General features: G+C 51.4%; 6 protein-coding genes across 6 annotated transcripts; 3 read left to right on the top strand and 3 right to left on the bottom strand.

Moving 5' to 3' along the window:
• Positions 1-255: 255 nt before the first annotated feature.
• J4E82_007136 (uncharacterized protein) lies at positions 256-3,115 on the top strand (the record flags this gene model as incomplete). Its single annotated transcript, XM_051733385.1, has 6 exons — positions 256-286; positions 334-452; positions 506-1,626; positions 2,103-2,335; positions 2,387-2,794; positions 2,877-3,115. 6 exons carry the CDS (start codon positions 256-258, stop codon positions 3,113-3,115), a joined length of 2,151 nt encoding a protein of 716 aa, XP_051586845.1.
• Positions 3,116-3,748: 633 nt separating this feature from the next.
• On the top strand, positions 3,749-4,730 carry J4E82_007137 (uncharacterized protein; the record flags this gene model as incomplete). The annotated part of the gene is made up of 3 exons (XM_051733386.1): positions 3,749-3,833; positions 4,067-4,240; positions 4,336-4,730. 3 exons carry the CDS (start codon positions 3,749-3,751, stop codon positions 4,728-4,730), a joined length of 654 nt encoding a protein of 217 aa, XP_051586846.1.
• A 3,256-nt stretch (positions 4,731-7,986) lies between these two features.
• On the top strand, positions 7,987-8,857 carry J4E82_007138 (uncharacterized protein; the record flags this gene model as incomplete). Its single annotated transcript, XM_051733387.1, has 3 exons — positions 7,987-8,278; positions 8,329-8,442; positions 8,493-8,857. 3 exons carry the CDS (start codon positions 7,987-7,989, stop codon positions 8,855-8,857), a joined length of 771 nt encoding a protein of 256 aa, XP_051586847.1.
• Positions 8,858-9,339: 482 nt separating this feature from the next.
• J4E82_007139 (uncharacterized protein) lies at positions 9,340-18,699 on the bottom strand (the record flags this gene model as incomplete). The annotated part of the gene is made up of 1 exon (XM_051733388.1): positions 9,340-18,699. One exon carries the CDS (start codon positions 18,697-18,699, stop codon positions 9,340-9,342), a length of 9,360 nt encoding a protein of 3,119 aa, XP_051586848.1.
• A 2,144-nt stretch (positions 18,700-20,843) lies between these two features.
• Positions 20,844-21,817, bottom strand: J4E82_007140 (uncharacterized protein; the record flags this gene model as incomplete). The annotated part of the gene is made up of 4 exons (XM_051733389.1): positions 20,844-21,254; positions 21,303-21,446; positions 21,534-21,562; positions 21,667-21,817. The coding sequence occupies 4 exons, from the start codon at positions 21,815-21,817 to the stop codon at positions 20,844-20,846; spliced, it is 735 nt and encodes a 244-aa protein (XP_051586849.1).
• Positions 21,818-23,659: 1,842 nt separating this feature from the next.
• Positions 23,660-24,221, bottom strand: J4E82_007141 (uncharacterized protein; the record flags this gene model as incomplete). The annotated part of the gene is made up of 3 exons (XM_051733390.1): positions 23,660-23,674; positions 23,725-24,006; positions 24,060-24,221. The coding sequence occupies 3 exons, from the start codon at positions 24,219-24,221 to the stop codon at positions 23,660-23,662; spliced, it is 459 nt and encodes a 152-aa protein (XP_051586850.1).
• Positions 24,222-24,602: the final 381 nt, after the last annotated feature.

A 24,602-nucleotide genomic window follows, 5' to 3' on the forward strand; every position in this document is an offset into this window, starting at 1 on the left:
GTTCTCTCCGCCGAACGATTCCTCCACACAGGCACGAGCTCTCCAACACTTCACATCCATACTCTAGCAGTCCGGCCTTGTCTTCACGCGTCTTCTTACCCCGAAAATACCCCCAGCCGCGCGACACGCTGTTGTACTAGCTGGACGCGCATATATCCACACTTGGTCTCTCCACCCACTTTCCGCTCGCGCTGGCCAGACGCCGTCGACGCCATGGCGGGCCAACAGCAGCAGATACTGGATACCATCTTCAGCATGAAGAGGAAGATGCTGAAAAAAGACGATTGTAGGGCTGCATGTACCTCCACACAGTGCTCAGCTAACACGGCGCAGCTGACACAGAAGATTCCGAGACGCCTTTCAGTAGCAACAAGCAGGATTTGAGGCGCAAAGTCCATTATGCGCGCGCTAGCGACCCAGACTTCCTATCTGACCCGCGACCCTACAAGAAGGTGCGTTTCGAGCTATGCTACGTGGGCGCCCATCGTAGACTGACGCCTCCTAGCGCATTGAGCATGCCGGCTACCACAGGTCTATCTTGCAGCGCAACCCTCCGCGATACGATCCGGACGGCGATATTGTCGAAGTCGACGACGAATACGAGGACGAGGAGGACGTGGAGCCTGTCGAAGAGAATCCATATGGTAACATACAGCTGGAGAGTCTTCTTGCGCCGCTCACCTCTGCCGCCGACCTACCCAACCATCCTGCCCTGAGCGTGGCATACTCCTCTCGACACCTCACGGAACTCGCGAACGAAGCCGGCGCTCTCTCGCGAAAAGAGCACGTCACCAACGCGCGGGCAAAGACTTTGTTCGTAAAGCTTCAGGGCGACTCTACATTTGCGCCAGATGCTCTGTCGGCTATGGGCAGAGCGCCCTTCCAAGAGTCGTGGATCGATGGCGCAAACGGACACGCGGAAGAAGAAGAGCAGCAACAGCAAACTCATGATGCTGAAATGCAGGATACCTCGGAAAGTCCCCATGACGTAGACATGGAGGATGCAGGTCAGCCAAATGGCACTAGCCGAGAGACCGAGACCAACGGCGAGAAGGTCAATGGCGCACATCCTGTAACAAACGGAACCCACATTGGGGACGCAGAGCAAGCGCAAGAGAACGGAGAAGGAACACCCGACGATGCGTCTGATACCGCGTCGCAACAGACGGCGCATCGGATGACGACTCGAAGACGAGCTCAGGCGGCAGCCTCCACCCCTTCCCCACCTCATTCCCCTTTGAGCGGTGTTGGCGCAATACATCCTCACTTTATACACCCCTCAGACTCACTGCCGGATCGCGACTTTGGTCTCCCACCCAGCGAGGCCGAGGAAACGCGCATGCTTCTCATGGCTTATGTACAAAAGCAGGAGGAGGTTGCACGCATAACCTCAGATCTGTATCAAGGTCTATTGCAAGCCGACCGCATGCGGCAAGATGTTTATAAATGGTCCAAAGCGGAAGCACATGTAGGAGAAATGAGCGATGGCGAGGACTGGTATGACAATGAAGAGTGGGGTCTCGAACAGGATCTTGCCAAGGGCCGGGACGAAGAGGAAGATGATACAGCTGTGGCTGGCAAGAAGAGTACAAGACAACGGCGGAAGCCTGACAAGGATGACCGGTAGTCCCCATTGCGGGAGCAAAGGTGGCCCATCGTCACACTTTCTGCTTGTTTATTGCATGCACAGCGAGATACCACATTTCTAGGATATGGAATGGACAAACTTCATACTGGGTTGGGTTGCTCTTGCCTCAGTGAGCCGTCCACGTGTTACCGCGTCAACATCGTGCTTTCTCCACCGTCCAAACTCGAAGCTTCCTACACCTCACACCGTCAGTTCGCCATGGAGTTCGTTCTCCGGTGCAACGACCTGAAGTGTCGAAAGCGGTTGCACGAGCGTGCCGTAGTCACCACTTGCAGGTTTGTCCACCTCACCTGCTTCTAGCCCTTCGGCCGCTGACGACTGCAAACAGTCATGTCTTCTGCAGCGATTGCGCGGATACTACTGGGCTGTCGAGGTCTACGAATGCGCATCGAACTTGTCCAGCATGTAACGCATCGCTGCACAACCCTGACGACGTAGTCGTTGCAGGCCTCAGCCCATCGGAAGACTACAAGACGTCAGTACTCAGTGGCCTGAGTCCGACGATCATCATGGAATGTGCGAGCCGCGCTTTGGCTTTCCATAGCTATCAGACATCACAAGAAATCATATATCAAGAGCATCTCGCGAAGGGCTTGACTGACAAGTACGATACGCTCAGCCAACAGATGGATCAGCTCATCCATGATGCAAATGCGCAGATCAAGGCATTGCAGGACAAGATGCAGGGTACATCACGCCCTCACCCTATCTACACACCTCGTACTTACAGTTGTGCAGCTATGCAAGCCGAACAAGAGGCTCTCGAAACCAAGAACTTTGAACTTGCGAAAGCTTATAAAGAAAAGACCATAGCGCATCAACGAGTCCAGAATCACTACCAAGCACTGAAAGGGCAGGTCAACTTGACCCACGTAGCCCGGGCCGCTGGTAACGAAGCCGCGCATACGCTCCAGAATGCTCGAGGAGATCGTTTCATTGACCGTCTTCCCGGCACACGGACGGGAACGGCCAACTATAGTCAGATGAACATGTCCCACCAAGTTGGCGGCGGCAGGATGCACAACAGGGATTTCAGCAGGAGTTCTGAGAATAGTGGACGGCTTCAGCAGAGTAGTATCCACATCGGGGCCCCATTGAATCCATCATTGCAAAGACGGGTTCTAGGTGGCAGGAACAATATTGGTCGTGAGTTGACCCCCCTCGAGTTGCATCGAAAGACCCCAGGGGTATGGCTACCTTGAGAGCATTACACGCTAACGAAGTGAAGATTCTGCTCCAGTCGGGACGCCTTCACAAGCCCATAGAAGTCAACTTCCGGTCCTTGGTGGTTCACGTCAGCCCCCATATTTGAGCCAAGATATCGATTCCTCATACCACAACTCGCCTGTCCCCAGACAGCCTGTTGCCAGTGGTCTTGGTCCGCGAGGCTTGGGCAACTTTTCGCTTGGAGCAACGTCATCAAGGAGGGCTGGCGGTGCTAACAACATTGGGCCGCTAGGACGCTAAGCTTGAGAACACTTACTCGTGAACGCCACAAATGAGGGTTAATAACCGACTATGACCGAGAAGTAGTTGGCCACCGCGTGTGGCAATGGGGAAAAAAGTCTAATCCCATATTCATCTACTCTAGTATCGCTATAAAACATGATAATATCACTTATGGAAGGATGTGTTGTTTATCTCCTATATTGTGCTTTTTGAGCCTAACTGTTTCTTCGACACTTTCATCAAACGTAATTTGATAAAGATCCCAGACACATGGACATGGTATAAGCGATGATCCGTTGGTCACTTCTTCTCCACTATCAATGCAGAGCGTCACTCAGACTTACGAATCCCTTCACTTGGCACAGCATTCTCAGATATGTTTAGTGACACTCCAGGACGTCGGCGAGGCAGACTCAGGCGTACCACGTTTCTCCACGTCTCCAGGCCTCCAGTCTCGTATTGTGCAACTGAATGTTCTCCACGACGCGGAGATATCCGTCTTAGGCGTTCAATCTTCACCCTCAACAACTAGGTAGAGCATTGGAGGACATAGCCGTAAGGCTGACTGCTTCGGCGCCGAAAGCAAGGTCTTCTGGTGTTTGCGTAGCTTTTCTTGCAAAACAAAGCGTTGATCACGGACTTCGGCATACAATGTACCCACAACCTACACGCGGGACTGATGTAAATGGAATCAAGTGCATCCTTCGGATCCTGGATGAAGGAACCGTTGGTCTTGGTATGCTTGTGCTAACGCCATTATAGAATTACTGATAGCAATCATGGAGCAGTTGATCGATCGCGACGAGCTTTGATAGAGGGAGTGGGTGAGGCTAGAGAGAGGGAACAAACATATAAGTAGGTCACGGTAATCCGAAAGATATAGGGACATCCGCATCAGCGACAGCCTCCCACTCAGACTTGTCACTCTCAGTATTAAACGCACTATCGGAATATTTGCTCCTTGTCCAGCTCCTGCTACTCCTAAGATAAGGACTTCACAGCTCGCGGTACTTCCCATCTTGGGTCTTTTGCCTGCATCTACCGTCGCAGACTTTGTCATTGGAAAATACTCTGGTCAACAGCTTGGTGGTACTTTTCAGACACCAGGACAGCTAGGAGTGACAGGGACGTGGATTAGTACAAGTAAGTCTGATCGCTATCACCGGCCCAACACACAACAACACGGAAGTCCGTCTTACCACTTGGAGCCATCGTCACTAACCACCTCTTTCCCACAGATATCCCCGGCCAAGATTCCGGCTTCACAACCTCCGACTTCTGCGACGCAGGCACTTCGGCGGACGCTAGCGTCGACGAATGGAAGGACTGGACCAACAATGACTTCTGCGACCTAGAAGTGCCAGGGTGCCCCTCCACTATGCGCATCGTCAAGTCCGCGGGTTCGTTTTCTGGAGACTGCGGTGCCGAGGTGAACAACGCGGACTATACGGGCGACTATGGTGTCCTAATCGATACGGTTACAAGCCCCAATGCGGCGATTGGAAACTGTTACTACGCGGGCGGGGATCTGTATGAGAATTGCGCTAGTACAGGAAGTGTTTACTACAACGCGCTTGTCGTTTGTCTTACGGGGGTTTGTGGAGGCGTGTTGGAGAGTGAGTTTAACCCTTAGGTTCAACCGGGGTTAGAACGACTGCCAAAGTCCATCTCAAAGTGGCTGCAATCAAATTTTCAATATATAAGCGCGGGCTAAGAAAGACAGATGGAGGTTTGAGGGTTTATGAGTGGGGGCGAGAATCAAAGACGAGAGCGGCGGCTTGGTACATGGTAGCCAAGGTACAGCACCACATACCCTTACGAGTGTTTGCATTTACAATCAGAAGTCCATCAGAATAGATTTCCTGGATTGCCCAAGTGAACTGGTGGCATCGGCTAGCAAAACCGTTCCGATCCTTGAAGATTTTCAATATAATGATGAGCCTCTCTCTACACATTTCTGATGTGTCTATCTAGATATAACCTAATCCCATCATCGTCATCATTTAAGTCATCCAACCGTATGGGTTTATCCGGTATGCGTTCAACGACGTAGATCGTATTTCACTGGTGCTTGGCCGAATAGTGAATCAACGATTGTATGTAAGCCGCTGCCACCGTAGGTAGGCATACGCCATCTGACTGTATTGTCTCGTGAAGGGTACTTATGACTGCGCGAATCGCAATGTATGCATGATTAGACTAAATCGGGTTAATGATTGTACGTTGAAGTCGTCTCATTGCCTTACCTGGATCTTGGTTCAGTCGAAACCTTCCTTCTGCAGCGTAGCCAAGAGGCCCTTATAGTACTTTGAGTTAGTTCGCACAAAGCTCATGACCCATCGAGTTGCCTTATTCTAAAGCATCTCGGATCTGCGTGGACGTCGACTGCAGTCCTCCGCCACGAATAACCCACCGAAAATCTACAGAGTATCGCGGCAGCCGTGCATTTGGCCTCTAAGGGATCTACGAAGATCTCTACGGGGTTTGTTCTGCATGGCCGAGCACAAGTCTGCCGAGCAGGTGGATCGGGGGAGAAGACGAAGTGTAGTAGCTGGTTGACAACGATATGTCTGTTCGTGTGCTCGACGTCGCAGACATGGTCATATATAGTGACATTGTGTTAACTTCAACGGCGGTAGTTCAGCTAAAAGTGCTGAGTATAGTCAAGCGAGTGTGCGTGACACACCTGCCGGAACGATAACTTTGCAAAGTTTTCCTCCTATTCCAGGAGAGGTAGCCACCAGATCGCGCGAGTTGCATGACCGCAGCCGAAATAGTATGGCAATCATTTCTGTGTGAAAAACAGTTGTCGATACCACTCAGTCTGCTAAATTCCACAGCATGCGACCAACCTTGGAAGTCTTAGGTATTGCGCCGTGCCAATCGACTTCGGCGCTTCATCTCGGTAAGTAGTATGACAATGACATCATCAGGTGTTCTAGAGTCCTTGAAGTATCCACCAGAAGGTGCCAAACTTCGATTTCTTTTTTCTATGCACTGCCAACGGTCGTAGATAGGCGTGCATAATCTGGAGAGATGTCAACGGCTTTTGCAACGGTCAGAATAAAGCCACGATTAGACTCTATTAAAGCGGGGCGCACGCCACCTACGCCTCCACAGCCACGGCCCGAGCCACGTTTTTGCTGCCACAGATCCTCTCACGTACCACTATGTGATCTCATCCAGTAACTTGTGGCTTGCCCATCGTGCAGTACACCGTCAATGCTCGACGGAGGATTAATTACGTCCGATGATTAGATAGTCGCATGTATTTGTTCTATGGAAATGGTGTTCTCGAGATGGCAGAGCGCGCAAACATTCTTCGTGCCGTTGATGGCGGTGTCAGGAAGGCCACCGATAGCATATCGTGTTTGAGAGGCGGCATGTCGGGGCTGGTCCGTTTCACCACTGGGGAAAAAGTCTTGCCCGCTCAGCGTCGCGCCCAAGATTCCGCCTCAACAATGTCAAAGGATTGATTCATGCATGCCCTCTCATTTCGGTGTGCTGTTTGCCTCCTGACGTTGTTGCGCCGGGCGGGTCGTGTCTCTCAGGCTATCGACGTTCGCTGTACAGTCCAGAGCCTGTTCGAGAACAGAAGAGATACGCGTCCTCATCTCTAGAGTCGTTGTCGACGAGGTGGTGTGGACCCTTCGAGTCAGTGGGTTGCACTACAGCCTTGTTGTCAAAGTCGCATACACAAGCTTTCCCGCCCCTTGGTTTGCACGCCAAGCAATCGGCTTACGACACACCCGCATCCTTCTCTCCACTATCCTCCTGGCCGGTGCCTCAGCTGCGCTACTAAATCTCCGCTTTACCTGATTGAAATTACGCCCGGGCCTACGTGTGGAGCGAAATCGCGTTTTGACGGCAGGAACAACGCCCAAAAGCGCGCGCATTGTTAGGCGGCTCGATGTCACCGACTCCGTCACACTCATGCATACTCATAGAACTAATACACTAAACAGGTGACGACGTTGATCGCAACCAGAAGCGCTCTTGCTCCTTGTACTCAAGTAGTGACACTGAATCGTTGTTTCCACCACTCAAACACCATGCTGTCGCGCCAGGATACGTCTGGAGTGGAGAAAAAACAAGTCTGCAAGTCGTGCTATCTTGTGCTCCAATTACTAATCTCAATGTACGTTAGAGACATGGCGTCTGGTGAGATTCACTGCTATATGCTTTGGTAGTACGAAGAAGCTCTACCGACTTGACAGATGTAACCGCAACCTTCTTGGATGTCAAAAAATGTTAAACACTTTGACATGCTATAGAACACGATTAGCGTACACAACTCTCAATGCTAGGCGCACTCACACTTCTGGACTGACTTCGCGATTGGAGGAAATTCAAGTCCACTCTTTGAAACGCTTCTTTCTTGGCACAATAAGGCGAAACAGGCACAAACCGCGAGGATCACGATAGGCGAAGCCTAGGACTACCCCAGTGTGTCGTGTTTCGAACAAATGAGCATAATCGCCAAGACCAAGACCAAGAAATGTCCGACGGCATGGGGATCGACCCTCGTCTCTCCCATCTTGGTGGCAAACCATAGTTTCATGCATCCACGAGGCTGGATGGGACCATGTGGGTTCACTCTATTTGCGATCTCGCCAGACTTGCATGGTGCATGTTTCCGTGGTTCACCCGTCGGCAGGCATCGAGAAGACGTCGGGTATGGGGGTCTGCGGATTGTATAAGAGGGAGTGGAAGACGCACCCAGAAGACAGCACTCAACATCGAGCCAACAGTTCTTCACAGTCCTTCATCTTTCCAATCTTTTCACAATCTTTTGCTTGAAGCATCACATTCGCTAGTCGAACCCAACGTCACTCTCTTCATTCAACAACTATCCAGCTTTTTCAGCCCCAACTATTCCAACCATCAACATGAAGGCCTCCGTCGCTGCTTCCATCATCGCTTTCGCCGTTGCCGTCTCGGCCGGCCCAGCCAAGTCCGCTCCCATGAACTTCTTCAGCATGTCCAAGCGTGCTAGCCTTCCTATCCCAGCCTCCAAGGGCACTGAGACTCTCAAGGAGGCCCAGGAGATCACTGGTGTCTTTGACGGTGGCCTCAAGACCTACGGTCGTGGCGTCTCCTGCACTGGTCAGGCTGAGGGTGGCGACTCCGATGCCGTCTTCATCCTCAAGGATGGTGCTACGCTCAAGAACGCCATCATTGGTATGTCAATCGGTCGCTGAACATACAATCCATTCACTAACATCTTTCAGGCGAGGACCAGATCGAGGGAGTCCACTGCGAGGGCAGCTGCACCATTGAGAACGTCTGGTGGGTTGCTGTCTGCGAGGATGCTCTTTCCCTCAAGAAGGACGGTGACGCGACTGGTAAGAACTTCCCGAACACATCTGCTCTGAGCTGTGCTGACATACTTTAGTCATTGGCGGTGGCGCTACCGGAGCCGAAGACAAGGTCATCCAGCAGAACGGCGCTGGTACCGTCACTATTGACGGCTTCACCGTCGACAACTTCGGCAAGCTGTACAGGTCCTGCGGCAACTGCAAGCAGTCCGCTGAGCGCCATGTCATCATGAAGAACGTCAAGGCCTCCAACGGCAAGCTCCTTGCTGGCATCAACCCCAACTTCGGTGATTCTGCCACCATCGACGACAGCAACTGCGCCAGCTCCGTCAAGACCATCTGCGAGGAGTTCAAGGGTGTTGCCTCTGGCAGCGAGCCCGAGTCCGTCTCCACCGGTCCTTCCGACGCTTGCATCTACAAGGAGCCCCTCGCCTCTTGCTAAGCGGCTTCACCAATAACACGGATATACTCGGAGGTTGAATTGGTGGATGTTGAGGCTGTCACTGGATAGCAGTGATGTGGTGCATTTGTAGCGCTGGTAGCATAGCCTGGTGCATTCACTTCTTTCTTGTACATACTCAAAAATCGAGAACATTTGTCTCTGCATACTCTGGTTGGTCTATTATGCTGGGGAGTGTTGTGTAGAAAGATTGCACACTCTCCGCATTGACAAAGCAGGATCACTGATGACGTGGTACGAAACCATTTATACATGTCTGCAACGATGAGTCTAGGTTGTCAGTCACCCTGAAGGAACTCACGATACTATACGTTTACGGGCTACCAAGATTCAACTCAGAATATACCTCTATCTAGAGTATAAGATACACCCATCAAGATGGACCACTTCGTAGGCGTTTCACGCGGCACATACATCTTCGTTCTAGAGAATAACCCTCAAGCAGGATTGCCAAATGGTCCAAGTTAGTCCTCCTGCTCACCAAAGTCGCTCTCCTCTAATCTGACCCCGCTCAAGATCTTGCCCATGTGTGTCTTCTCCACACCCTCTCCCTCACGGCGAATCTTCATGAGCAGAGCTCGTAAAAAAGGCACGGGAGACTGTTTCAGTCCCCAGATACCAGCTGGCGGGTCGATGAAGCCATCAGCATAGACTTGTTGGCCATCTTCTGCCCTTCCTTTCAGTAGACCAAGATGATCGCATAGCTCTTGATACTCAACGATAGAGCGAAGATAGAGACTTCCAGCGAAAAGATTCAGCTGTATTGTCAAGCTGCGCGAGACTGAGCCAGATGAGAACGTACGGCCAACGTTATAAAGCATGAGTTGGTCGATCGACGGGTAGCTAGCGTTGGAGCGCGGCGCAAAGATGTGGAGCGTAGTCTTCCCCGACTGGGAGACTAGAGGTAACAAGTGGTTGGCTTCATAGGGACTGATGATCATCGCGTACTTGACGACTCCCGTATTACCAGAGTCGGGCACAGTCAGAACAAATTGTACTGGTCGTTGGTAGGAATCGGAGATGAAGGACGCTGGAGTCGACCCAGGCGGTACCTGAACAGTGTGCATGAAGTCTGCCGTAACCAGCAACTCGGTCGGGAAACTGCTCAAGTCGATGAGCTTACCCGCGCTTGTTGTATTAAGCTTTCGGAAGGCCGGTCCCCACGCTTTCGAACCGATGGCGACTTCTCCAGTGTTGACAAGGTGCTTGAGATCTGCATGAACAGTATGAACATACGCTTTCAAGCGTGGAGGACGCTCAACTTGGCGTTGCTCTTCAATTTCCGGAGCAAGCTCACGCTCCTGTTCCTCACTCAGTGCAGCTGAAGAAAAGCCCATGGCCTCAAAATCGCGGCAACGCGATACGATGTCGACGATATTCGTGTTAGACATGTCCCAGTTGCTAAGGTGTGCGGAACCATCGTCGTGCGCGCGTGGCTTGTAGCGGGTCTCTAGACTGGCAGCTTCATCCTCGAGGAAGGCTTCCGCTTGGTCTCTTGTCGTGCTAGCGCCGCTCAGTAACAAATGCTTGTGACTCTCGAAACGGCTGCCTTGAACGGCCCAGAGCGGTAGGCTCTTCTTCAGATCAGACCAGGTCTCGCCGATCGCCCATGTTAATACGTCTTGAACCTCAATCGGAGTACCGGTTGGCTTGTCAGTCCGCTCGTATATCTTTGTCCGGATCTCCTCGGGAATAACGAAGCAGACCGATTGGCCATTTCCCAGCTTTCTTAGGCGCATTGCAGCTTGAGTGAGGCGATCTTTGGTCAGTTGGCTGCCCAATGTGAGCGCGGCTCGGTAGTGTCGTGGCAATCCGGCTATGTCCGTTCCCCTCGTATGGCTCTCGTCCAAGTAGACAACACAAGAATCAAGCATTTTTGCATACGGAGAAGTCTGGAAAGATTCGACCTTGCCGGTGCGGTCGAGTACCGACAGCTCCTCGTCCTCGAAGTACAACACAGCCTCGATGTCGTTGCGGCGCAGCTTCAGCCACGTCTCCGCTACTTGCCGATTATTTTGCTCGAGAATGGAGGCTCCACAATCCAATATGACCCTGATGTCCAAATCCAGCTGCTCAATGAAAGTAATGAGATGCTCTCCATCACTACCAGCAGTGCGCACAGGTAAGTTTGCCACTGAAGTCTCGTCCATCAACAGATACGATAAGACTTGAGCGTTCGTGTGGTGCTGGCTAGGTAGATCCAGGTGTTGAATTCCGAGTGGGAGTAGGTGCAGAGTATCATTGGTACCGGAGAAGCCAGTGCTGGGGCATGGTTTCGAGATTGCTAGATCCCAGCCGCTTGCGCTGAGCTTGGAAGGGAATTGCTTGAGTTCTTTCGGAAATACTAGATACGAGAGGTAATAGTCGATAGCCTTCTTCGAATATCGTAAGCTTGGAAATACTTCCGTAATGCACTGGTGTCGGTCACGTATGCTGAGCCCGGAGAGCTGCCTGAAAGGTTTTGGGAGGTCTGAAGAGGCGGTACTGACAAACTCGTCGTAGTGTATCACCGCTTGATTAGATTTTAGTACATGTATGAGAGTGTCGAAGAGAGCATCATCGCTCAAACCAGTATAATAGAACGCGAGAAGAGTCAAAATAATGACGACATCCGGATGAGAGAACTCGCTTCTAGGCGAAGGAGCATCCTTACTGCGGTATGGGACAGCAAGGCGAGTGCTCGGGGTGCGGCAATTGTCCAGACCAAAGTTCACGCGATAGCGCTTCTGACTGTAAATGAAACGTAGTACCCCGCCTGCGAACAGACCACGTAGGAGAAGGAGTGCTGGTTTGGTCGTCTCAGTCCAGAATCTACTTTGTTCCACTGCCTCAACCTCGTGTGCTTTCAGTTCCAGCACTGTGATGTAGCGCAATAGTGCTGCTTGCATAGCGGGAGACTGAGAGCGAGAAGGACTTCCTATGCCTAAATCGACCACTCGAGACGCAAGCAGATGCAGGATTTGATCAGCAGCGTCTGATCGTAGGAATCTGACCCTCGGATACCGCCCATCTCCTTCTCCTTGTACGTCCACAGTTTCAGGGAGGTCCGTCTTCACCTGTTTGGCCACAGTCGGAATCAGCGCTAGAAGATTCTGGATGATCAACCATCGCTCAGGAGCGAGCTCTATCGACTGTTGGGAGCCCATTGTGTAGATGAGCTCGAATTTGACGGAGAAGTTCTCGTCACTCTCATCGATGCAATCACAGGACACATCATCAAACCATTTCTGGGTTGCTAGCAGTGACTGAGCGGTTTCCGACTGGTTGATGAGGACACATTCGACTGCCATCAGTTTGAAGGATAGGATGTGCTCTGGTTGAATCAACAATACACCGCGCTCGCGGATGCACTCTTCGTAAATCTCTCGGATAGTGCGGGCATCCTGGACGCTTAGCCGGAGGTTGCGTGAGAAGGGCATCTGGTAGATTCTTCGATTTAATAGACCCCCAAGCTTTGCGATGAGCATTTGTAGCATCTGTTTACTCTGAGGTTTTGCGACGACTACCCGGACAAGCTTCTTCTTGTCACTAAGGAAGGCACTGAGGATAGGCAAGATGGTTGTAGATTTGCCCCCACCCATTAGCAACTGAAGGACGATGTTCTGCCCATCCTTAGGTGATCGCATCTGACTGGCAATATACTCTTGCTCTTTCCGGACGAGTATGCCACTCTCAGCCTCGATGAGAAGGGTCTCCGGATATTGGTGTACATCCCAGTTCGAATGCCCCTCATGGCGAAGTTCCTCAATCAGATCGATTGGCTTGCCGGATAAGCGGAATAGCCTCTGAGCTCGTTGCAAGTTGGTAACGGCGAGTGCATACTGAATGATGATCTCTTTCCACGACGTTGACAGCGTGTCGAATCGGTCCCTGTGTAACTGACTGAGCCAGAATTTTGCGCAGATACGTGGTGAAGACTGCATCTGATGAGCGACTTCCTTGTTGAAAAGGCCGTTCAAAGCAGAACTGAAGGTTTCGAGGTAGTCCTGGCAGCTGTGCAGATACTGTTGCAGCAACAATTGAGCATCGGGAAGCAACTCATCGTGCGTGTTGTTAATGCTAACGTGCTTTTCAAGGGCAACACAGCTTGATCGTAGACTGTCGACGTAATCTCTCTCGCATTTCGACTTGGCTAGTAGCATGTTCCTGTGGCAAAGTTCCTCAAGCCGCTCTTTCGCCTGTGAGCGCTTTTCGGGTTTCTGTTTCCTCGAGATGGTTACTTTGGGTTCGCGAGGAGGTATCAGTAATGTGGACCCAGACAACGGAGGTGGAGTCACAGCGAATACATCCAGCACACCAAAATGACGACTAGTGTCCTTGAGGTGTTCCTTCTTTGGCGGCAAGGTGAGACTATAGCGTGCCGCCGGCACACATGCTACTGTCTGTCGTGCCATAACCGCTGATAACTGGTCGAGGTACCGCATAAACAGAAGGTTGTTGAACCAATGATCAAACCGATTCCGGATAGTCGTCATTACAGATGAAACGTTGAGGTAGGCAGCATACTTGACCGCGGATGGCACGTTGGGAGTCTGCCTTGGCCACTGATCCTTCAGATTCTTGACGAATTCTTCAATCGCCTTTGTTTTGTTCTTCTGAAATTCGGCGTTCATCCTTTTGTGATGGTCGTGTTCAGTCTCTGATTCCCGCTTTGGTAGACTTGCCTCATCAGAGTCTGTGAAGTCCTTAGTGTTGTTCGACACCGTGATCCAAGTCGCGTTCTCGTTGAAGCCGTGTCCCTGGTTTAGGTCGTAGTTCAGCGCAGTGGGTGGTTGTACCGCCGAGAGCTCTGGTAGCCTATAGGCTGCAGCCAGAGCCTGCACTATGTCCATATCCGATGTTTCAGCATAAGCCATCGTACAGAGCCATGTCACTATGTCGTAACGATTTCTGCTAGTAGCTGTGCTAGCCAAACCTCGCTGTAGGGTGCACCAATGCTTTTTGATACGCTCCGAAGCAACCCCCAGCCACTTTGAATCGTACTGGAGGCTTCCAGGGTTGAAAGAGCTATCCACTCCGGAGACAGTAGCATTGGCAAAATGCTTTCGGAGAAGTCCACCTTTGAGGTCTTGAATAGAACTGTGAAGAGCGAATCGATTCTGTAAAATCATCTTGGCGGCTACGTGAGCCCGGTTGCCTCTATTCGAAGTTACTTGGGTGTCACGCGTATCGTAGTATAAGTCGTATGAAGAGGTGAATCGCTCGGCGCCGAAGCTGGCAACCTGATACGTGGCAGTTCGAATCGAAGATCGCTCATCTAACTGGGTATCTGAAGACGCCGTTAAGGTCTGCTGAGTCTGGCTGATCTTCTCGAAGATATCGGGCTTGTCAGGGTGGAATAACCGCATCTTAGCAGCTTGGTTCAGTAGGCTTGATACAAGGGACCGTAGAGAGGCATGCTGTGACAGTGACGGCAGGTTTGTGTTCCACTTGATACTCTGCATTACCTTCAAATGTTGGGGATAGTACGATCTTGTAGCCGAAAGATCTGCAAGACGGGCTAGGAGATCTAGGTCTTCTGGTGTAAGAAGGTCAACCGATCTTACCGCTGCTGACCTGAGAATAGATATCGCAGACTCTGTACCCGTACATCCTGTGAGAGTATCGGGTAGACAGTGAGAAGTCAGCGCGTGTAGATAGCAAAGAATCAGGCGACTCCGAAGACTTCCGTCACCCGTTATCTGGCCAAGAGTCTCGTCGATATTGTACGACCGAATTCGAGCTGCGGAAGCCCCTGAGATGCTGACTTCGGGATGATGCGTGGAAGTCTTTGTGAACTCGAACAATCCTTCCGGAATGAGGACCATCCGCCGACCATCCGCCGACCTTAGAATCAGTCTACTCCGCATGCCTACCAGGGCACCCATGGTTTGATCTGAGTCGATAAACATATCGCGAAATTGGCGGGAGCGTACACGATCACCGGTTTCGTGAAACTCAAAGGATATCTGAAGCCGAACGAGCTCGATTTGAACGTAGGAGTGCGGTGTGTCATCCGAATCAACAATACTTGTATGAATGTGTAGCGGCTTCTCGAGGGGTGCCAACATACTGGATATGAAACGAGCCGTAGGGCTGCGAATATTGATCATCGTCTTCTCGTTGTTGACTAAACTCCACAATGTTCCACGTCGTACAAGACGCCATCGTAGATCGTCGTCTTCGGTTGACCATGGAGAGTGCAAAGGTCGAAAGATGACTTCTTCAGCTTGTGAATCATACCAGTGTACGGCATCTGTCACCAAAGACTGAGGTAATAGTTCCTGGAAAAGACGTGATGGAACCATCTCGAGTCTCACTTTATCTCCGATGGCAGATAGAAGCATATCGTTGCCGTTCATACCGAAATGTAGCTTGTATCCGTGATAGAGAGTCTTGGCAGAGAAGTTGAATCCGATTTCGTCCGTTGGTACCACTTCTAATGCTGACTTGCGAAACAGTGGTGCATACATCTTGTGACGCATATACTCAGCAGGAAGACGAGCAAGTGGAAGACCATTGACAAGCAGCTCCCCAGTAAGCATATTAAAATGCACCGGCAAGGACCCAGAAGTTGTAAGCATCCAGTGTCGTTGGTTGCTTCTGTTGAGCGGAGTCCAGGAATTACTGGAAGTCGATTCGAAAGCAGCCCAATTGACTTTGATGGCATCAGAAAGACCGCTGTCGTTCGCGAGAATGCATTCTCGTAGGGTTGGAAGGATGCGGAACATTAATGATTTCCATGACTGCAGTGTGATGCTGAAGAGTTCGGGGAAATCCGATTGCATGGACTCACAGTGCTCCTGCACTACTATTGATGATTGGACCAATATTGAGACTGCTGAGTCTTGCTGGAGAACAGCTTTGAAATCAGTTTCCTCTATGTCGTAGGTCGAGGTACACAATAACGCCACTTCTGTAGCGCGACTATAAAGCTCTGTACGCTGACCGTCATCCGTTGAGGAAGCGACTCGCTGCTTTAGCCGTCGTAGCCATCTCAAACAGACGTTTCGCAAACTCTCGAGGTAGTTGAATGCGCGAGAACGAACATCTGGGGATGATGCCAGGCTCAATACTCGCCGGGCAAGTAGAGAAAATGTTGCGGCAGCCCGCCACGACTCCCAGTTCTCTCGGATACGATCTAGGTTGGTCTCAAGCTGCTCAAGCATAGCATGGCCAAAGGACGATTCTCTAAGGATAGAGTGGCTGGAACGTTCGATACTCTGGTCTGACGGGCCAGTCTGCTGTGCAGTCTGAAGAACGATGCATTGCGTCTCAACTTTCGTCCAGTCAATCGAAGGAATTGCTAGCTGAGCAAGGATGTTTGAATAGATTATGTTGTGCCCAAGAGATAGCGCACCCAGGGCCTTGTATTCGTCGATCGAGAAATGACCGGGGCAGTCGAACAAGCTGGCAATGACTTCATTTGGCGACAGACCATCAGGTGAAGAAGGTGGTCGATACATGAATCGTTCAAGAGCCTTAGATTGCTTCGGCATCGGGTATTTACACTTCTTCGGGACTTCCGATGTGCAACCTGGCATGCTCGTGTTGACGGTATGGGTCGAAGTGTCATAGTAGGCGTATTTTAATGCATTTTGCAAGCACACGTCGTCATCAGCCAGGTGAGGAATAGCTTTCTTCTGCTTCCTGTGGGTGACGGTGTGGCTCTTGATGTCCGAAAGCGGCACGATTCGTCGCTCAGAATACCGAGGAGATAGTAGATGGGACAGACCGTGGTGATTGTCAAGCGTGTAGAAGTGTGATGGTTGAAATGACGTCGCAGCCTTGTATCCGAGGACCATAGTGATGATGAATGCCGAGGCATCGCGCCAGTTGCTGTAGGGTTTCGGCACTACTAACTCAAACACTGTAGCTTTCGCTACAGGTACATGGGCTGAGACCGGCCATTCGAAGATTCCAATGGTAAGTTTGTCTGCGCAGCGTTTTGCTGCACATCTGCTGCAGCTATTCGAGTGTTCCTGACGTGTGTAGCCAAATTTCCGGTTGTAGACCACTGTCTGGTTTTCACATGGAGTGCTGTTGTAACGGTCCATGTACTGTTGATGCTTACGTTTGAGCCTTGCGAGCTCCTCACACTTCTCCTGACGTTTGGCCGCCGCATCAGCTTCGATTCTCGACAACATCGTCTGGAGGTACTCTTGTTGATCGAAGTACCTTACAGCGAACGAAGACGAGTGTCCAAAATCTCGGTAGACAGAGGGCCTCTTCAAAGCTGTAGTACGTCGCGACTGTACGTAGCACTCTGCAACGTTCAGACGATCCAGTTGGTTCTTCAGAGGTAGCGTGAGGGATTGAAACTCCTTTAGATCAACCTCAGGATCGTACTCTGACAACAGAGGATAGATCGTGCAGGCAATCTTATCGCACGCGATCCAAAGCTCAGTGAGCGTCAGATACATGATGGACATACCGATAGGCGCTCCAGCATAGGCACTGCTAGCGATCTGATAGTACCCGGTCATGATTGTACGCAGTCTTCCACAAGCATCTTCATCACGAAGATGAGATCTGGTCCAGTTGGTAAGATGGTACTCAACCCACGTCTCGACAGCAGTCAAGCGAAAGTATTTGTCTTCGTTTGAATAGGCGGATTTGACGCTATCCGGTAGCTGAGTGGCTTCGTAAGACGGATACTTTGAGGTAGGCGTGAACGTAGATAGTGAGACTTCTCGCTGCCGGGCTTGGATGCTTGACAAGAAGACGTCCAAGCCTGACAGTTCTATGTCAACATCGGCTTTAGGCTTGAGCTTTGCGATAGTGCTGAAGTTTATGTTGCCTTGAGGGTTGCCTATCTGAGCCTTCCAGTTTTCTTCGATGAGTGTGTGGGCGCTGTTCATCCTGTCCTGAATGTGCTGCATCCAGCCCGGCTGCAGGTACTCTGTCTGCTTGAGAAGCTCGAACTTGCGCAATCGCCGCGTCAACTTGGCTAGGACGAGCTGAATAGTTTCACTGCCCGTGTCTTTCATGTTTTGCTTAGCCAGGTCGAGTAATCGTGCTGCCATGAAAATCATGAAGGCTTTATAGAGGCCATCCACATGGAGGGCTTCAGGCGCCGAGCGAGCGAAGAGTAGCTGGAGTGATACTCGTAGCAGGAGCCACAATGGAGATCGTCGCCATGGTGATAGGCATTTGCTCCAGAGAACCTCCTCGCGGGTATGCTTCGTGATGCGCTGTACGTCCGTCGACTCGCCGAGAGCAGTGATGATATTCATGAGGAAGTCTGTAACCATACCTGGATGGGTTGTGTCGCGCTCTTCGCTCATCGTCTTGTTGTTCTTTCTAACCTGAGGTTGGAAGCCTGGAGCCGTCTGAGTCGTCATCGTAGCTATAGTCCTGGAGATCGATTCGACAAGATCAGGGTTGGTGTTTACAGTCGGTATCTTCGAAGCGTAGCCTGGAAACTCTCGCACAAGTCGCCCTCGAGACATGGCCGCCGCATTCGTTGGCGATAGCTCAAAGAACTCAAAGTTCAAGCTGTTCGAAGAATGGCTGACCAGAATTCCGGCATTCTGTTCTTTGATCTCGAGCGGTACGGCGCCAGCAGTATCGTTTGCAACCTTGGTGAGAACTTCTCGTACTTGGAGTTCGCTATTATTGCCGTGATGGTCGCGACAGGTTCGGAGGTTCTCGACTGTTGCAATAGCAGCCGTGATAGACCCGACGTGTTCGTGTTTGACGTGGTGCCTCAGAGATTCGAGTGCCTGAATGACAATTTTGAGCAGAGCCAGTTCGTGCTCGGTGTTACGGTCATCTTGTTGCGGTAGCTTCGGTGGAAGTACAACATGATGAATGGCGTAGGATGTAGCCATCGCCGATATCATGGTGTAGAGGTCCTTCTTGAGCAAGTTCTGTGGCAGAACAGTTAGCGTACACGGTCTTGCTGTACACAAACCAAGACTATGGCACATTCAGTGCTCATCGTACTTATGTGGAGGATATATCAGAAAGTGGAGATCACGTACCGTACGATACCAGCTATTCTGAGCCTCTATCGAGGATACTGATGACTATCAATGTAGTCGTCTTGATAGCAAAGATAGTGGCGCAACGAGCGCAACCAACGTGATGTGCAAAAGATGTGTTGCCAAGGCGAGTACAAGGAGAGAAGAAGATAAAGCCAGCGGATGAAAACTTTGCAGGTAGTAAGACTATGTGTGTGTGTGTGTGTGTGTGTGTGTGTGTGTGTGTGTGGAAGAGTAGAAATTTGGTTCTGCACGTTGTGGTCATATAAGAAAGGCAAACAGACCTGTTCATCCTCACCTTCACTTGGAGCACTATGCGACGATTGTCCACCGCCTCATCACCTCGCCGCAACCTGTGGCTCACAGGCTGCAACTCAACAAGGCTGAGCATGTCACGATGCCCAAGCCACAGATGAATGTGTGCTCAAATTCATGCGATCCAAGACTCCACGTCGTTCCGGTAACTTCATGTCGAACCGATTGGCCGTGTGGCGCGCGCGTAGCATAAGGCCAGGATGTGCAAGGCAACAGCTCCAGATTGATTCAGCTCGGGATTTGGTTTCTCGCAGGCTTCCGTCATTCCTTATCTGTGGCACAGTCGACCATCCTTCTCTTGTGGGTCAACAATACCTGAGAGACACATGCGTTCGCAAGGCTGCGACGCTACGGATCGCGAAGCCGCCGGGGCGCTCGAGGCAAGGCAGTCACCATCTACGCGTAACAGCATATCGTATGATCTTTGTAATGGGCTGTAGTTCGACATCGCAAAGATGGATGTTTGACGCGAAGAGCGAACTGGCGCTGTGAAGTCGGAAGTACCTAGGTAGTACCCTTGGGTGGAAGGGCGTCATTGGATATGCGCTAACCATTTCTGCCCAGATTTCCCATAACCGCTAGCTGTGTATCTCCTATCCTTCTAGGTAGTATTCGCGCTCAAATTCTCATTGGAAAACATGCCTTTCGCATTCCGTGTTGAGCTAAACATTGCGAACGTTGTCTCATCATAATCCCAGTCATTTAGAGTTAGGGAGTAACTGTCTATGCAGGTGGTCCTGTGCAAGCGAAGTGCATTCGTCCTTCATCCCAATAAAACCCGCGACATGTATATAGTTGAACCCTAAGCCAGCCTCTGAACATGGTCGCAATAGCTTTCTTCTAGCCTCGTCTTTATAGCATGTCATGCTACTGACGAACATTCTTTTTCTCTCTAATTTCTACCCCCACTAAAATGTATTTTAAAGGAATTCCCAGATTTCTCTATTTTTGCTTTGATCGAAAAGTAACATTGTCTGCCCCCTTAGGGGAGGCATCTGTAGGATAGAGAACTTGGTGAAAACGAGTTCCTTCGTGGCCGCGAACGCGGGCAGCACATCTGTTCTACAGCCGTCTGATCCAAACCATTGTATCACATGACTTGCAAGCACCCCTTCCCTAGACCCTACCGCCATGCCCCCCCAACAACGCAGCAAGATCCAACAGAAATCAAATCTCGATCCCGATTCAATGACTTTCGCACTCGCGGGACCCAACAAACAAAGACTAAGCATCCAAGCCGTTCGCGCACATGCCAAGGTACGAGTCAAAAGCGGACTGCTAGATGACATCATCGGAACGACCGAACCGCGGATGTCCGGGAGTTCCGGTGCCGGCCAGCCAGCTCAACGCGTGGCCCAGTGATCTAGCAGGGAATAATCACCGGTGATAATACGATGTTTGAAGATACGAGTTGAGAGGGAGTATGATGATTAGGATTCGTGATTGTGATGAGTGTTGCGTTGGGATCTATAGAACGCGTGGTGTGACGGATTCGTCAAATCTCGTTTTCTTCGTGACACCGAACATCCCAATCTCCATGCGATCCTACATGAGGTTATGCAGTACAGAAAAGACACCAAGTCCTAAACGCCCCTATGCCCGGTGCGGTATCCAACGTTGTCCCGAAGCTCAAGCAATGGCTCTTCGGTGCTGGATCCCCACAATTCATTAATTGTCCTTTACATGTATCACCGCGCCTCCACGGGCGCCTCCGTTGACGGCTTTGGCATAGGCTTGAGCTCTGAGCCTGCCCCGCTCTCAGCCCTCTTCCGGCCTGTCAAAGAGAAGTGATGGCTCGAGCCGGGTCGCTCTTCAGTCTTCTCATTGGCATGGTTGTTGTCGCCGAAGCGCGAGAAGATGCTGCGCTTCTTCGGCTGGGGCTTCGGCTCGTCGTTCAGGCCCACGTCTTCAAAACCCTCCTCAGGCACTTGCTCGTGGCTTTCACTATGGCGGGGTTGTTGCATTGACGAGCGGGGTGTGGCGCGCGAACGGCGGACATCGAGAGAGCGTCTAGTGTCTACGGAGCGGCGCGCATCGAGCGACTGACGAGGGTAGGTTTCGTGGACATTGTCTGTTATTGGGGAGCGCGCAGAGATATCCTGTGTCTCGTTAACGGGGTCTTGTTTGCCACTGATCGCAATACGTACAAACGACCTCCTGTACGAGTCGAAGCTCTCGCGCGAAATGCTAAACGGCTCGGTTTCGCTGAGCAGACTTCGGTGATTTGAGGAAGTGGTGGAGACGTTGGACTTGGAGTGCCAGAAGGTAGGCTTCTCGTGCTGTGGGGATGGCTGTCGCAACGTCAACCAAGGTCTCACAGCGTGCCATTTGCGCGTGTCGCTCTACATGCACCGTCACACTGGCTTGACATTTCTTACCGGTAGGTAGACGCCGCTATCGTTTATTTCTATCACATTGTAAGCGCCCATTCATCCGATGCGCTGATGCAGCCGCGGGAGCATGTTTTGACAGGAACATGCTTGTGCTCAGGTGCATTTTGGGAAATCTCACCACTCAATTTGTATTCTACAGGGTCCTTGACCTGCAGGGGCGTTGCGCCCGAGACAGCTGTGCTCTTGAAACCGTTCTCCGGCGCGCTCCGCTGGGCCTCATCGGCGGCCTCAGGCACACCCGCGCGGCGAAAGGGATTGCGAATAGGCATGGTAATAGGACACTAAGAGTCAAACAAGGCGGTACGAGAACAGAGTGGAGTGTTTCAGTAGGCTGGTGTAAGATGGACGCAGTGAGCAAAGAGGAACTGCTGGATCGGGTCTAACAATCATGACTTCCTCGACCAACCAATCGGGCAGTAACCAAAGAACTAGCCGGTGCCCACGTTGCCCGATCAATCTTCTCGTGCGAGAGCAGGGCAGAACGAAAGACGTCATGTCGCAGACGTATCCAGACTTGATTGACCGTTCTAAGCAGGACTGATTCTTCCTTGCGGCATGTCGAACGCTGAGCGGGTGCTGGGGTGCAGATCAAACAGGTCCAGAAGAAGGCCTTTCGGTGAACCCTGCATATGCCTCCAGGAACCAAATCCCTATGTAAGCGGAGCTTCAGCTCACCACCGTCGCGCCTCAAAACAGCTTGTTTGTACCTCACACAACTCGACCTGCATTGTCGCGACTAGAGAACTGTTGATCGGCTGGGCTTTCTTCGTCTGCGCTGGCTGCGCGCTCGCGCTATAATACCTAGTATTAGCCTGAGATGCGATGTCGGTAATGATCTCGGGAAGCAATCTGAATCGTGTTACTACTGTACGGGAAGGATTGCGCCTCATATTCGAAACATTCAAGGATGTCTGGGGGTTCCCATCGCTAAATCAGCACTGCGACGAAACATGAGCTGCGGTAAAGACGTTTCTCTGCCTCAGTAGTGATGCCCCCACAATCTGGAGATCGCACAGGCCGAGACTGGTAGAGATGCAGCAACTCCACTTCTGTCAAACGAGCCCCTCCTTTGCCCGATTAGTGACAAGGGTATCTCTGTGCGGAATCTGAGGCTGTGTCCAGGTAAGCATGGTTGGCAACGGTCGAGCTTCCCGACCGAAGTTACATGAGATATTTTGAGTATAGACACCGCAGGCGATCCATGTTATGCGCGGGGTAGTCATGAAGCCTCGAGACGGACCTACCACGGTGAGTAGGGCCTGATTTGCGTTCAATCTCCCTGGTAACACTCTGTGTGTTTTGTGATGCCGTTTGCCTACTACAGTTCTACTAGTAGCTGCATAGAAAGAAGAAAATCAGCTTACATGAACCACTCTTTGGGTGCAGTAGTCCGCAACGCGGGGTCGAAAGACAAATCTAATGGTAGCCGGGCCAACTGACTGGCCTTCAGCGAGGTGTAAGAATTGTAGTCTGCGTGTCGCAATTTCTTACGCCTTTTGTTCAACAGGATCGCACTAGACGTGGACAAGCAATGACAGCTGCAAGATGGTCAGTGACCCAGTAGACTGAGTTGTCTACATGCCCGAGATAGGGCTGTCTCTACGAGGCTGGACTGCTGCAAAGCTTCCACGCATGCAGCTGTGAGTGTCCCCGCACATGATGCATGAAGAGGTGCAGAGGTGCATGCAGCCGTGAATGTCAAATGCCAATCGATTGGCAGTCCCCGCTGCGAACTAGTCGTAGCCCGAAACTCATTCACTTGTGCTGGTCTGGTGAAGAGCATCCCAATCTTATACGATGATGCGCGTTTAATCTGCCCGAAAACTGGAAAGCGCCGACGCATAATTCGAAGTTTTCCGATCATGCCATGGCATGGGTACGAGAAGATGTGCGGATACGAGCACTAGGACGAGTCAATAATTTCTGCTTACCTTGCAGGACTAACTCGCCTTGTCCATCCTTGGCCCAGGCTGGAGCCCGAGACCGAATCAACATCATCATCTCGTCACGTTCTAGGAGCAATCCGGTTATCCAGGTGAAGGCGAAGTGGCTTCCGAAGTTACTCCAAACGGATCGCGATACTGCTGTGGCTGGTGGGGTCTGCAAGCCGCCTATGGTCGCAGCAACTGGTTCAAAATTAAGCCGGCCTCAACTGAGATGGTCTAATTGTTTACACATTTACCATGGCAAGAGCTTTAGTTGGGTAATTGGTATGCATTGTATGGTGCTTTTTTGGCTCTGGTATGAGAAAAGAACATCTGGTATGATTAATGATGGTACGGGTAAGGGTGCATGTTAGTGCGCGCTCGGAAGTGGTAGGAGATTCCACCCACGTGCAGGCAATCGATAGCCCGGCTAGGCTGGACTCGGGGGATGCACTACCGACACGGTGGCGAGGTACGAGATGTTCCAAATCGGTAGGCGGAAGAGAAGGCCTTGAGACGAGAAGCGGTGTGTGCTGGGAGTAGCCGTTACACAGATGCGGTGCGCTGTGGCATCAATATCGCTCACCCCATGTTGCGCGCTCCGCTCAAGGGCAGAAGCAAGGACAGGCCCCCGCTCCCATCGAATCTTGGAAGGCCTGTGCCTGGGCATTCCATCATGGTGGAGCAACGTGCAAAACCCATCGCTGTGGTGGAGCCCTTGCGGAAAATGAACCTTGAAGAGTGGCATGTGGCACCAAATGGCGTAGGGCCTTAGGTAAGAAAGACGAAACAGCGCCTCAACGAACTACAGACGGCACGTCGACGCCGTGAGCCTGCCCCGAAATTGGACGCCTATTCACAATCTGTGGAGAAGAAGCGCTTTCAAGAAGGGCGCTATTGAGTGGTGCTGGCCTTTGTGACGGCCTCGTGTCTCGAAACCTGAGCACAGCAGAGCCTGAGTAAGACGCTTTCGCGTGCTATATCAAGTCGAAGACGCAATAATCAACGTGAGAAGAATCACGACGTGTTCTGATAACTCGAAACACAACAATGTCGGAAGAGGTTCCCTTCGGGGCGATTCGTCACTGGCGCCATCCACTCAGAGGCGGCCATGGCTGCCCCTGCCGAG

The sequence above is a fragment of the Alternaria postmessia genome (assembly GCF_024291825.1).
Source record: "Alternaria postmessia strain BMP 2775 chromosome Unknown scaffold_46, whole genome shotgun sequence".
NCBI classification, from domain to species: Eukaryota; Fungi; Ascomycota; class Dothideomycetes; order Pleosporales; family Pleosporaceae; genus Alternaria; species Alternaria postmessia.